Below are 15,280 nucleotides of genomic sequence, written 5' to 3' on the forward strand. Positions count from 1 at the left end.
TAAAGTTTACAGGTATCATTGTCATTATACTCAGGTTCTTCTCAACCTATTTAATGTTTTGAAAGGAAAATGGTGGGATTATGTCTAGATGATGGGAGCCAGGCAACAGAACCTACCTAACCTAACCGAATCCGAGCTACTACTACTATTTGTACTACTAATACTAGCACTACTTACTACCACTACTACTGTTTGTACTACTATTTGTTCTATTATTACTACTATTACCACTATTACTACCAACTACTACTATTACTATTTGTACTACTACTACTTCCACTAAAGGCTCCCTCCCATATCTAAACACTTATCTCTGTGGCGCTCCTGAAGTTTACCTGTTCCAGGTTGAGTATCGCTATGCGCCAACAGAAGAAGAGTCTATATAGAGTAGCGACACTATTTACACAAAGAAACGTGTTTCAGAATTACTTAAGAATTACTTATTCAGAAGCATAATTAACTGAAATTATAAGAATTACTTATTCAGAAACACAATTAACTGAAATTATACATTACTGAGAAACGACTTTTCTGGGAGGTACTGTACATCGACAGAAAGTTAAATATATGTCAGTTTCATCTTCAAATTACTTAATGCTCTTTGGCACCAGCGTGCTCAAATAGCACCAAAGAAAGTAACAGGCAACGTGGAAAGGAGTCTGAGCAGTAAGATTAGCATTCAGCATCAATATAAATAAGGCACAAGGATAAACGTTAACATATTGTGGTATTAACTTAAAAGAATCGTGCTTTTCTCACGGTCAGTTATATGTAGCTTGCTCTAGAGTGGGAAACTCAAAGAATTTATATATTTACTCACCAAACAATAAGTTGAGTTGATTTTGAGTTCAACGTCCCGTTCAGCAGCGAGGCTATATGAGACGTAGACCTACTGATTAACGTGGAATCCGAACCACATGAGCTCCCGCCGGGAATCGAACCCGAGCCTCCCACGCCAAAGGCGGGTACGCTAACCGCTTAGCCATGGAGGAGCTCCACCAAACAATAAGAAAACAAATGTAGTTTACAAGCAGGTATTGTAATAAAACAACTTAGTAAAGTATGAAATAAAAAGAAGAAAACATTAAATACAAACCAGACTTTCTTTTCACTACAATTTTCTTCATTCAAATTTAATAACATTATTGTTGCTTTTCTTCTTAAATGGATTTCCGTTCACCAAATTTTCCATTCTTGCATAACCGTGCACTTCATACATGAAAGTATGAAGCTTATTAGTCACAAATCAATTTATAGCGAGTCACGTATCTCCTATAAACATATTTCCCCCGTGCGAAGAACGGGCATTTCAGCTAATTTCTAAATAATAAGCAGTGTTCGAAAAATGCTTCTGTCCAACGCAAATGTAATGTTATACCGCAGTGTATCATTTTTGTAAACCTCTCAGATTTTACTATGTTTTGACTATTTTTTTCTTTTCTGGTTCTTTAGGAAACAAAGGAGATAAGACATGAATCAGGGGTTGAAAGGAATGTTCAGGTGGTGTCAATGGATGCACCCCGCAGATTTCGGTGAACTAGAAACATTTGACAACTCCTTGCCATACTTTTCGAATTCATTCGAAATTTCAGTACGATCAATCGGTTCGCACAAGTCATACTAGTGACAGTGTGAAACTACATGAGTGATTAAACGGAACGGGTCGTGTGGTCTTAGTGAACTCTGAATATATATATATATATCATTAGTGTTCGTAATCGGTATCGGTGGGTGTTTTGTGTATTCGGTATGTGTACTTGGTAGAACAAATTAGCATTTAGCATTCTGTTTTCAAAATCGCCGAAATCTCCAACTCCTAGGATCGTCTGTTTGTAGTAAGAACTATTGTTCCGCTAACAACGGATTATAAATCAATGTTACTGGCGAAAAATCCAATTGTCCTTAAATTACCAGTCGTCCAACTAAATTTATCAAATTCCCTCTAAACACAGTATTAAATGCAGGGGTGCCCACAAGGGGGGGCTATGACGCAAACTGCGTCATTGAAATATTTGGGGGGGTTAAAAATCTATATAAATATGTTTGATGGGGGGGGTAAAATTAATCGAAAAGATTTTTTTCATGGAAGAACACCTACGGATAGACAATTGGGGGGTGCGTCATGGACATAAGGGGGGTGGGCACCACTGTTAAATGATATTGCTCAACATTATTAAATTAATAATGTACTGAATAATATTTCAAAATTCTCGTACATTTCACACGACATTCGATCAAACAAAAAAAAAGTGTGGATGGTATTTTTCTTGGGACGCAGATTACTGAAACATATTCTGTAGTTGGTAACCCTGCTGGCAACAGATGTTTTGATATTAGCTTCACTTGTGGCCACGACCCACTCACTACTCCGTCGACCTATAAATTCGGTTTTTTCACAAATATATCCAAAAACAAAATTGAGTAGATGTGAACGCAGTCAGCTGTAAACACTTGTCGAATGAAATTTTACTTTCCGATGTTCTTAAATTCCCAAGAACTGTGTCTCTCATCTTATGAACTGTAAATCGAAGAGGAAAAACATAAAATATATATTAAAATACGAGGGTGATTCAGAAAGTACTGCCTCCAAGGTGATACTTTTATTTGGGTTTGACGTCGTCGAGAATAATTGTGGTGGCTGCTGGCGACACCATTGCCGAACTGCTGCTTCCACCTTGGCGTCACAATTGTAGTGTTGGTCCTTAAGGTGATCCTTAAGTTTGAAGAAGTCGCAGGGCGCAAGATCTGGACTATAAGCAGGATGAAGCAGAATGTCAACAAACCTTTGCCAGCAGATGGGACGACTTTCAATTTTGGGGCGGTAAATAGTATGTGTGGCGGTACTCCATCGACTGACGCTTCGTTTCCGGGTCGTAATGGTGTATCCACGACTCGTCACCGGCGATGAATCTTCCTGGGCACACAACCTTCCACAGTCAGAAATTCAATGACATCCCGCTCTTTCAACTGGACACCATCACTGGATGAAATGGATTGCTCCATTATTCTGGAACGAGAAGAAAAATGAAATGAAATTTTTGAGTTTTACGTCTCACGGTTATGCCGGTTAGGCTAAAGGAGACGGTGATGATGAGTGATGAATGAAAATGGTGAAATGAAGAAAGTGGGAGGAAACGGGAGAACCCCGAGAAAACCCACGCACACGGTGTGTCCACCACAAATTTCACTTGGCGGGAGCACGGTTTGAACCCAGGACCCCAAGCACCAAAGATGAGCGCTCTACCACTGAGCCACCGCGGCCCCTGGAACGAGAAGAGATAGGAAGGTGAAACAAGCGACATTCTATAGCTTAAACATCAGTGCATTAATGATAAACAATTCAGAATGTTTGAAGTACCATTATCAAGTAGTGGGGTTGGAGGCATTATTTTCTGAATCACCCATGGAATGTAATTAAATCTGAGAGAACAAATATAGAGAAGTCGTTAAATAATAGAGAGCGTATGATTTAAGGATTTAAATTATGGGTATGATAGGGGAATACAATCTGTCAATCTTAAGATTCAGCTTGATTATTAGAATCGAGTAAAGCAAATGTACAAAGTGGGGTACGATTAAAAATAAGTGAATGTCAACTTTCGCTTTTCTATGCCTTACTCCTAGTTTAAAATTTACAAGCGAAAATAATAATAATAATAAATGTTCGTCAACTGTGGTGCTTCCGTGAATCAGAATGGTCTCGAGTTCGGTTCTCGGTGGAATATAGGACTTTCGACATTGTAAAAGCAATTGGGATGCTACCTGAACTAAGAGGTAGTGAAAGCGTAAGTCACAATAGGAGCCAATACTACAATCACCCAATTTAAAGGTGTATAGCCTGCCATACTCCTTCGTTCTAATCTTCAGTTTCTTATATCTAAATAGTATTAATAGGCACTTGACGACAGGTCATCAAGATCAGTCTGTGGGTACATTTATTCTTAATATTTGTAATGGGCCCTATAGGACATATACTTTTAATTAAATACGTATTTATACTGTATCCAAGCACGTAGGAGTGTAACGTGTACACCACGTAACGTTAGTTTGTATGCCGATATTTTCTTAATATTAACTAGGTTTCTACCACTTATGGCTGTAGTGAAGAGACTACAGTGGAGTGGATTGCAGAAAATCTTTTCTCGTTAGGTTACAGTTTCCACTTCATAACGATCAACATTAAAACCGGAGATTTCTGCCACTTCCGTTTTAGTAGAGATTACGTAATATAAGGAGGCTTAACTGATTACAGGAAACCGCGTCTTTATTACAATTTTTCATTCTTTGGAAATCAAGATTAAAACTGGAAGTGGTTGATTTCTCTCACTTATGGTTTGAATAAAGAGTTAAGAGAAAAGATGGTGCATATCCTTAGAATGCTAAATCGATTAAAAAAAGAAAAAAGAAACCGGAAGTTATACTGGGTAGAATTCCGGCTACAGCAAACTACTTCAGCTTTTAATAGAGAAATAAAGGATGGAGATGAAATACATTGTTCAGACTCTTAATCGATTGCAGAAAATCGTTTCTCGTAATTTGTTACCGTTCTTGATCTATAGTGATCAACTAAAAATCGGAAATAGCTGATTCCTACCAATTCCGATTTGAATATCGCCTCCATCAACAAACTTGATTATTAGCTTTTGACCTACATCCATCAAATAGTTCTTGAGATATTTTGTCTCCCAGATACATAAACACACACGGACTGATAGGGTGAAAATAATAATTCTTATATAATACAGGGTTTTCCTGGAACTTTCCTTAGTAGCATTAAGTAAAAAGGGCTGAAATTACAGTTGTTGTTTCCGATCTATGGTGACTATTTCAAACATTTCAACCTGCACTTACCGTAAGAGAAAGCATGTCGCCACCATCGAGTGCTCTATTTGGTGAACTTACATCTGAGCGATTGCCTGATAGCGAAGTTTTCACTGTAGGGGACTGGCACATGGTCATGTCAAGCCGCAACCACTCTCCTAACAGGCTTTCCATAGACCTTCATTGATGCGGGGTCTGCTATGAGACAAGGTTCGTTTCAGGAAGCTAAAGGCGCAAAAGTCCATCGATAAAGCATCAGGGGACTTCACTGGAATGTCTGAGTGGAATGGAACGGCGAATGGAATGGAATTCCAGTTTCTGCTGCCATTTGTTGAAGGAAAAGGCGGGTTGAGCGAGATGTGTGACTTGACGCCTTGTTCTGATACATCTAAATACGATTTTTGTCCCTCTCGTAGAGATGGAGAATGTCATGGTGATAAACGGGTGGACGTTAGCCTAATAATATTCCGAATTCATCTTCGTATATTTGGCTACATGATGTATGGCCAGCTTGCCCTGGTACGAGTATCCAGTAATAGTCATGAAACCTGTGCCAAAACTTTCCTTGTATTCAGTGAACCATCTTTGGAAGTCCCTCGCACCTAACGATCGATAAAAAATTGAAGGTTGCTTGTGACAGTCATCCAGATAAACATTTACCTCATCCAATGTTACAACAAACTTCCACTTTTCACCGGGCCCAGTACCGCTCATACAGCTTTCGACAGTTGGTGTGACGTTCCTAGATGTGTTTTGGCAAGAGCTTATGAACACACCCCTTCCGTCGCTTTACTAACATCAAATCGCGGTGAATGATGGTGTGCACTGTCTTCAGTGACGTCTGTAGCCTGTTCACGATACTCCTGTATGGGTGGATTCTCCCTGGTGACCAGAGCCCGGACTTCCCCAATTCTAGCTCGTGTGCGGCTAGTGGCAGGTTCAATGCCTACATGACTGGCAGCTTCCTCCTCTTCCCGCTTGGTGGTGCTGCACAAGGTGTTTAATTTCGTCATTATAGATCGGAAACAACCACTGTATACTCGTATAAGAAGAATCATTTCTTGCATACGAGGCGAATACCTGTTATTTTATACATCTATTCTTAACTTGTTTCATGCTCAAACATGCTCATCGCATTTACACATTGAAACATGGAAAGTACAAGGGTCATTCAAATAAGTAAATCAAATATTATTACATATATCATAAAAGATAAAATACTGTATTTCCAATTCGAATTTTCATAAACAATAAAATTACAAATACGACCATATTTTTGACTTCAAATATAACTAATTCTTTATATATATATATTACAAAGTACTACGTGCGTTTCTTAATAAAACTTAGGTATGCTGGCAGATTTCAGTATATACACGTAAGTAACTGTTTCTCTTTCAAACAATTTTGAATCTTTTTATCTGATACTTTTAAGTGTGTCAAAGGAAAATGAAAGTTCCATACAGTGTTCTTACTCTAAAACATCTCACACAAATAATAATAAATTCCATTCTCGCTAGAACTCGAAATCAACTAAACTAGATTTTTCTGTCCATTGTATCGTTTTGAGTAACTAGGCATATACAGTAAAACCTGTCTAAGCTGGCCACCACTCTACAGAATATGCCATCACTCTAAAAAACAGAATAATAACAGCACATACTATATCTACATGATTCCACAGATATGTGACCAAGCTATATAAGCTTATCAAAGAGTGAATAAAATTATTTATATTATGCAATATCCATTCCAGTCATTCAGTATTTGAGTATAAATCTAGTTTCCGTACTTTTCAGCCCAGCAGATTTTATAAGCTCGAAGTATATCTATAAATCTAAAATCAAATTTACTTTGCATAATATTACATACAATTTCATTTACATTACAAATACTGAAGCTGAAGTTACAAGTCACATTATGTTTAGATTATTATTTACATTCCACATTTGTTAAACGCTAATTCGATGCGTTACAACTTAGCATACCTTGAAATCTTCAATAAGAAAACAAGTAATACTACCTGTGCTCATTAAACCGAGGAATGTCGTTGGAAACAATCGTGTAAGAAATTTGGCAGGTGTTCACTCAGCCGTGAATACAGCACCTTTCGTTATCTTTCGATCTGTATTTTTCTTCCCTATAAACGTTCAAAGAAGTGATTCTTTCTTAGGCATTAAAAATAACAAATCACTAATTAGTTAATTTTAAAAGAATTGATTCATTTCACAGGTAGCGATGTATATGAAGGCCTGAATATATACATACACAATTTATATATATATATATATATATATATATATATATATATATACAGAAAATTCCCAAAATTGAAGAATAAATTTGATGTTTAAAACAAACCACCAGCGTAATAAAATTGATATTAATATTCATATATTTGGGTATTTTTCCTTCCTAAAATAAAAACACGTAACAACAGAAACCGATAGGTTATTGATGTTTAAATTGTCTAATATATGTATCAAATAAATATCCTTTCTTTGATTTTCTTATTGCTGATCATTGAGAATAGTTTATACAAGTACAGTAGGAAGTCGAAAATCCGAACTAATTGAGACCACAGGTAGTTCGGATTTTAGAAAATGACCAAGAAAATGCCATTTAGGCTTAAATATACTGTACGGTATGCTCTTTTATCGATATAGTGGTTATACAGTACATACAATAACTACAATACCGTACATAAGGCTACTTACATTTAATATTTCTCAAGAAGCTGCTCGTACACTAAATTACATTGTTCTTGTAACTTACACCTAAAACTTAACTTCTATAGGCCTAAGGGAAAATAAGGACACACCAAGGTCATTACCTTGGTCTGCCGACGGATAACCCTATTGTTTGTTTATCGTTAGCGCTAAGGCAAAATGTAAAAAGCTTCTATGGACAGCGTTCGGATTTTTGACGTTCGGATTATCGACGTCCTACTGTATATAATTGTATGATCGTTCAATTTAAACCTTTACATCCTGTTTCGTTAGTCCAATTTATTTAAACTTTTTTTTTCATCACCTAGGACCTTAATCAGGTTTGTATTTCCACGGTTAACATTTTGATGATTTCTTATTTTTAATACGTGACAAAGAATTACTTCCTTGAAGAACGTTTATAGTAATCTTGAAAGAAAAATGCTGATCGAAAGATAATGAAAGGTGCTGGGTTCACAGTTGAATGGACACTTGCTAAATTTCTGAACACACGTTAAATTTCCTATCTGATTGCTTTCAACGACATTCCTCGATTGAATGAGCACAAGTAAGACTTTTTACTCATTTATTGAAGACTGAAAGGTATCATGAACTACAAACCACTGAATTACCGTTTAACAGAATTTCTTTCTAACTCTTTATTTTCTACACATTTCGTTGATCCTTTCACTTTGTCAAAGAATAGTACTTGGCGTTTTAGAGGTGTAATAAAGAAAATGTTCAACATAAATAACTGCTGTATATACGTACATTTTCTGTTAACACTAAGAATTACCATTATACTGATTAGATTTTTAAAAATAAAGGGGCTGAAAATCTATACATATATATTAAGCAGCAATTAAAGTTTTTTCATCTATCTGTTTAACTAAGGAGCTAGCTACTTTAAAGTACATAGCACACATGTTAGTACGTCTGTTAATTATATACAACAAATGTATGAAGACCGTAATCATACATCTGTACGGATTAATCATTTCATTCATACTGAGTCTTGTAGTTCCGTTAAATATAAAAAAAGGCAAATCCTAACAACTATTAAACTATGAATGAAACAGCGATTCACAATTGTACTGATACAATGTACAGTATGCCACTTCTTACTTATTAATTACTGTTTATGAACTATATTTCTGGGTAATAATAATAAAATTAATCTTACACAGTATATGACTGGCTGAGATAATAAAAATAATATTCAACAGGCACAACAAAATAAATAAGTTTTCTTCATTCAACGAACTCGAAGTTTGGTTGGGATATTTACTATTATGCAACTGCAGGTCAAGCGGCGAAGTATTACGTCCCGGAATATCAAATAATACAATTAACTGATTTATTCTTGATCATTAAAAATCAAATTTATTGTAATTTTAGAAACATATCTTCCATCCACTAAGTAACGTATACAATGCAAATCTGAATTTCATCGAACATGTGTGGGTACACAACAGATGAAATTATAAGGAAGAAATACTACAATACATAATAAAGTAACAAAAGAAATTGATAGTGTAATCACCACTCTTATCGACACAAAACATCCGTTGCTACATACAGATCAAGATTATGTTAGCATAGTTACGCCAATAGCAATATTGATTGAATATTTATTTCGATATATTATACTGTCATGACTTGAATTCTGCCTCTGTTACAAATATTTGATTGATTTTGTGTTTAACGTCTCTTTCAGCAACAACTTATTTCACGAATTACTGTACACGCAGTGGCGGCTCTTGACGGAAGTCGCATCGGTAAAAAATTTAAATTTTAATCGCTACAAGCGAGTACATTAGAAAGCTCGGCAGTGTAGCAGTAAAGCTTAATTTTTTTACTGATTGACTTCCCTTACGAGATTAAATTTTATTGTTTCCTAGCTTTCCACCTTAAATCCTAGGCCCTTCAGCATAGCGCACGCAAACAAAAATTTAACAGAATGACGAGGGACAATAAAAGTTTTCTTACAAGACACAGTTATAAAATAATAATACAAATTACCAAAACAAATATTTTGAGCTACAAAATCTCGCATTGTTTCCATCTTCCTTGTAATCACCACTGAGTCATAAAAAAAAATCAATAGCTCAAAACTGGCTTTCCCTGAGGTGCCTCCTTTCACTGAATAATTTAAGGACGGGAACGCTATATGTCGAAATGAATAAGAAATGCCCTGTGTGAAACTTGCATAAGGTATTTCCACAATGACTCTTATATGCCTCTTGCTATTGGGACTAGAGCTGGTGCACATTTACTATGAAGTTCCTACACGAACTGCACACACACATAATCTGTCTTTCGCCAAGTTTCAGGATTTAAAACATTTTATTTCAGTTATTCAATATCTTTCAGGAATACGCGTGAACAATTAAATCTACAATAAATATTGTTATAAAACTCATGTTGTACATATTTTCCCTTCATATCAAGCAAGAACACAACGCAACTAACAGTTACAATTCTTCTTTCCCAAACCCTGTAACTTACAAAGATTTTCAAAAAAGATTTTAGGTATATAACAAAACAAAATAATCAAGTTCTAAAGCTCATTGTTCTCTTGCGATCTACCGCCATACAGTACTCGGATCACAACACACAGAAGAATCCTCTAGGTTAAAGATTGTAAACCATCATGTGTTTGCAATCAACACAAGTTTACTCATTTTACTCACATTTCTCCCGAGAATTTGAACATTTTCTCGATATGCTCCATATAACAAAACAAAACGTATGGTAATTCTAGAATTTTTTCTTATTCGAGGAATACATAGAAGCATTTTCGGCGAAAGGTAAACCGCAACATTGAAAATAACACAAATCGTATCTTTGTTACTTTGATAATCATTATGAATCCTTAACTTTGTAAATCATTATGAATCCTAAACGAAAGAGCATAATCTTTACGTTACGTTTTTGTATTTACATGACATTTACATCGTTCTGTTACACAATTAACAGAATATTCCTTTATCAGAAAGAAAAACAGATGTATATTTCAGACTTGAAAATACACTTGCTTGTAAACAGATTACAATATCGAATTACCTAAGGCATTACACAGTTAGAACTTGTTACGACGTAACTCAATATTCATTCATCAACTGTGCACAGAAAACAAATATATATTACACAAGACAAGTAATACATTCCAGCAGTGTTTCTTAAACAATGCACCGCAAAATTCTCTGCATAATAATCAAAAATTCTGTCAGAACTATTCCAATCGTCAAACAGTAAACAATAAAACGTAACTTTTGTTACGCGAAAATACTGGGATTTAAGATCCGGGTTTTTTATTTTCTATCACTAATATATGACGCAAGACTAATAATTCCTGGTAGATATGAAAAATAACACGAAAATTGATAGAAGAGATGCGCTTGCCAAATCTATTTGGAATCTTACTGTTAACAGCAGTTTCATCTCCTATTCCACGCCGTCCTCTACAACGAGGAACACGTATTCTAGTTTTCATTCTCGTTCTATTGAGAGGATTGTCTTTGAAAAATCTGTACTGGAACAAAAGAAAAAAATTGAGAAACACTGCATTTACATATATTCAAACCGAAACTTTTTTTTAAGCACTCGAACTAATTTCATTGATGCTCGCGATTGGAGGGTATTCATAATATTAACTTGTAATTTAGTAGTAGTTCAGTAAATTTTAATTAATTTCCTTTCTGTCGCAAAATTTGCTGCAATGCACGCAAACTCTGTTGAAAGCCTTCGAGCAAATGAACCACACATTAATTAAAATACTTCAATGGAAATGGGAACTTCTTTATTTATATGTTATTATGCAGTCTCTTATTCCCGTAGTCTCTCATACAGATACAAACTAAACACTTCTGAATAATACCTAGTCACTTTCACTTCCGGAATTCTTTCTGCTTCCCTCATTCCCAGAACCAGATTTCGCTGAAAGAAAGAAAGAAAGTATAACTTAGACAAATGCATTAGTGCAATGAAGGTCGTATAATTTTATTATTCCGTGAAATAAAACCCAGCTGGGTTACGATTGTCTTACACGAATGTAATTAAGAAGGAGGAGGAGTGGATACAGTTATTATTGATTAAGCGCTTTAACTTTCACCACAGTGAAATTAAACTACCACTAATTTTAGAGTTTTTCTCTAATATCTTTAAAACAAATAAAAATAATCGAAAAGCAAAGACGTAGTGCACTAGACAATATTATTTTTGCATGTGATACCGTTATCAGAACTCATCTATCTTCTTTCGATTTGCAACTGTCGATAGATTTAGCATTTTTTGCGGGTTCTGTAAATAACAGCACACCAAAAACAGATAGGTAAATTGTGGTAAAGGTATCACATGCAAAATCATATTATCTAGTGCACTACGTGTTTGCTCGAATATTTGTTTTGAAGATATTGCACAAAAAGTCTAAAATTTGCGGTAGTTTAATTTTGCTGTGGTGAAGATTCTTGACATGGACCATAAACACTTAATTGAAGGACTCCAGGAACAAAGTTTTTCTTCTATTCATGTTCAAATGAACCTTTAGTTTGCTATTCGGCTCATTTCATCCCTAATATTCTGATATTCAATGTTGCTGCTCATTAAGAATAGAGATAAGGCGAAAAGTTTTAATTTCATTTACTTCTATATATATACATATTTATTAATTTTAGTTTGCAACTGTTAATAACACAATTGTTCCTACAGTAGTATAGCTCGTCTTGCAAGATCACGGTACGGTACAATATATGGTCTATAGTAAAGCCCAAGCACTCAGTTGTCCACCGCGACGTAAACACAATGTGATCACGGATCGAACATGAGCATATACAAGGGTCATTCAATAAGTTCTTAGAAAAAGTTAAAAAAGAAAAACAAATCATTTTGGATAAATTCTTTTTATTTTTCAACAAAATCTCTTTTTCACGCGCCGCATTTTCCCCAGCGTTCCTTCAACTTTTGTAAGCCGTCCAAAAGGTAGGATTTCGGAAGGTCTTTAAAATAGGCATCTACTTGGGCGATGACCACCTCATTCAACGTAAAAATGTCTTAGCGGAAAACGATTCACAAGTCTGGAAATAAAGTCCCTGGGAGCCAAACCTGGTAAATACTTTGGATGTTGTAATAATTCATATTTTAATTTTATAATTTTCGCTATCGAAACTTGTCTTGATGGAAGAATTTTTTTTCTTTGTCAAATGAAGGTGTTTTTTCTCAATTTCTTCTCTCAACCGGTACAATAAAGACGTAAAATATTCATCATTCATCGTTTGTCCTTTTCCCAAGTAATCGATGTGATTCCGCGCGCATCCCAAAACACTGCGGCCATCATGTTGTCGGCCGATTTCACCGTCTTCGCCTTCTTCGGAGCTGGATCGCCTTTTAAAAACCCACTGTTTCGACTGTATCTTTGTTTCTGGAGTGTAATAGTGTCCACTGTCATGTATCGACGCAGAAACTCGTCGGGAATGTAACGAAAACGTGCTAAACCAGCCTCCGAATCGATCACACAATTGCGTTTATTTTCCACTGAGAGCAAACATGGCACCTATGCAGTGCGTTTTTCGACAAAACAAACTTTATCAAATTAATACAGTATATTATCGTTATACCAGTTAGTACTGCACAAAGAGTATTTACTGGAATGAAACTTTTGTGACCAAATGTTAAATTGTCAACAAAATTTGAGATGGTCCAAATTGGTGTTCAAAATGAACTTGAAAATGATCTATCAATTTTCCCACGAAACGGTTCTATAGAATAGAACTCCTCTTCAGCAGCGAAGAGCTCCAAGAATATAAATAACAAGGAAGGTGTTTATTATCACTAATGTTTTGTGTTATTTTAATTTACTTCGGTATGGTATACGTCAGGCTAATAGTAATGGTTGTGTTAGTAACAATAGTTATGTGTCAGAAGTAATACACACACTCATATATACACACACATATATATATATATATACAAAGTTTCAGATTTGTTCCAAATTTTACAAATGCCGCAAGTTTCTGGATTGCTCCGCTAATTCCAGCAAAGATACTGATATGACACTGCTGTATTGTATTTGTACGACAAAAATAAATAATAACGCATGAAGGAAACTGGAAGTGTATTACACAAGAAAACTATCTGTCCTAGTAAAAGGATAGCATTACGCTAAACCCCAGCTGGAGAGTAAATGGTTGACTGATTTGGAGTTTAACATCCCGTTTAGCAGCGAGGCTATATGAGACGTGAACCCACAACTTAACATGGGCTCTGAACTACATGAACTTTAGCGAGAATCGAACCCAGGACTACCGGGTCGAAGTTGCGTTCGCTAACTATAGACTCATCAGGGAGTTCTGGTGAGAAAACGAGCAAATACAACTAACATTTTCGTATTACACTAAATTTATATCAGAAAGATTTCAAAGGGACGCTTAATAGAGAAATCTTACCCTCTTTTTATGTCTTTGCTATATCTAAAACATAGCAACTCATGAAATAATAAGTTTAGCGAAATTATAATAAATTTCAAAGATAGAAATTTATTTTATCTTTCAAATATGCGTGAGTACAAAACAAAACAACTTTTATTTACGTATATACATTGAATATTATGCTAGACTGTAATCTCTGACTTTTTTTTTTAAATCTAATATAACTACGTTCATATTCACCGCTTACACTTTGAAACGATGTAGATCAGACACTTAAAACTTGGTCTGATCTACCAGTACTTCTTTCAACATAAAAAGTATCACAACTGGCTGGGATTTAAAAGTATTATGGGTAATGTCTTCTCCCCAAATTTCAAAATCACTGTAATAATAAAACTTCACCTTCTAAAAATGGTGGCTTCACCGCCATTTAAACACAAATGAAAGGCGGTTACAGTATTTCCAAAACGATGTTTTCTAATAAATGTACTTTAGGGGAAAATGTGACAATCTTGAAGGGATTAAAGCAAGGTGGAAAAAAAATCATGATTTTTTTTAAAAAATCATTTTTGATGATTATTTTGATTTAAATCGATTTTTTTGATTTAAATCAAATCTCTCTCCTCATATAATACAAGACGCGAACTGAATAAAAAGCATTACGAATTAGTATTAACCCTTAGTTGGTAACATCCAAAAAATAAGCTATAACAGTAACATCCGCCTGAGAGACGGACACGCACAATTGAGACGCTTGAAGCCAAAGTGGTGTAAGTAAGTTTTCAATAAGGTTTAGTTACACCCAGAGAATTGATTCTACGTAACAAAATTAATAAACTGGATAAGAAGCACATCGTAGTTCACTTGTAAATGTACCCATGAGTTCAATGTAACATGCTTCGCCGCTGAGAATTAATTTCTAAATATATACCTTGTAGAGTTTTATCAACACGTATATGCACCCCAATAGAATATGCCGTTTGGCAATTAGAAATGAACTTATTGAAAACATTGGACACTTCTACGAATAGATGAATCATCAAACCAAAATTTCACACCTTTTGAGACATGGTTGCATGAAAAGCATGAAGTCCAGTGCAGTCAGTTGATAAAGGTGACACCAAGCTCTCACGCCCCGACTTGAAAATGGATCACAAACTCATCAAACCAATAAGCCCTTCAATTTTAGTCTTATCAGTATTCTTATAACTTGAGAAGGAGTTATGTAACTTTCATCTCATCACTTCCATTGTACACTAATGCAGTTCACAGTTTGGTTCATAGTGTCATCAGTAAGGAATAAATGTCAGATGTCCTCTGGATTTG

The 15,280-nt window shown here is 35.2% G+C and overlaps 1 protein-coding gene across 2 annotated transcripts in view; it reads right to left on the reverse strand.

The window, feature by feature from the left end:
* Window positions 1–6,020: 6,020 nt before the first annotated feature.
* Window positions 6,021–15,280, reverse strand: part of Ctr9 (RNA polymerase-associated protein Ctr9) — a 95,205-nt gene continuing 85,945 nt past the window's right edge. For both annotated transcript variants that reach the window (XM_081752261.1, XM_081752260.1), the window contains one exon: window positions 6,021–11,468. In XM_081752261.1, the coding sequence (XP_081608387.1) occupies window positions 11,410–11,468 (59 nt within the window). In that variant the 3' untranslated portion in view covers window positions 6,021–11,409. The remainder of the gene's footprint in view (window positions 11,469–15,280) is intronic.

Source organism: Thermobia domestica, chromosome 3 (genome assembly GCF_964235325.1).
Source record: "Thermobia domestica chromosome 3, izTheDome1.hap1.1, whole genome shotgun sequence".
Classification (NCBI taxonomy): domain Eukaryota; kingdom Metazoa; phylum Arthropoda; class Insecta; order Zygentoma; family Lepismatidae; genus Thermobia; species Thermobia domestica.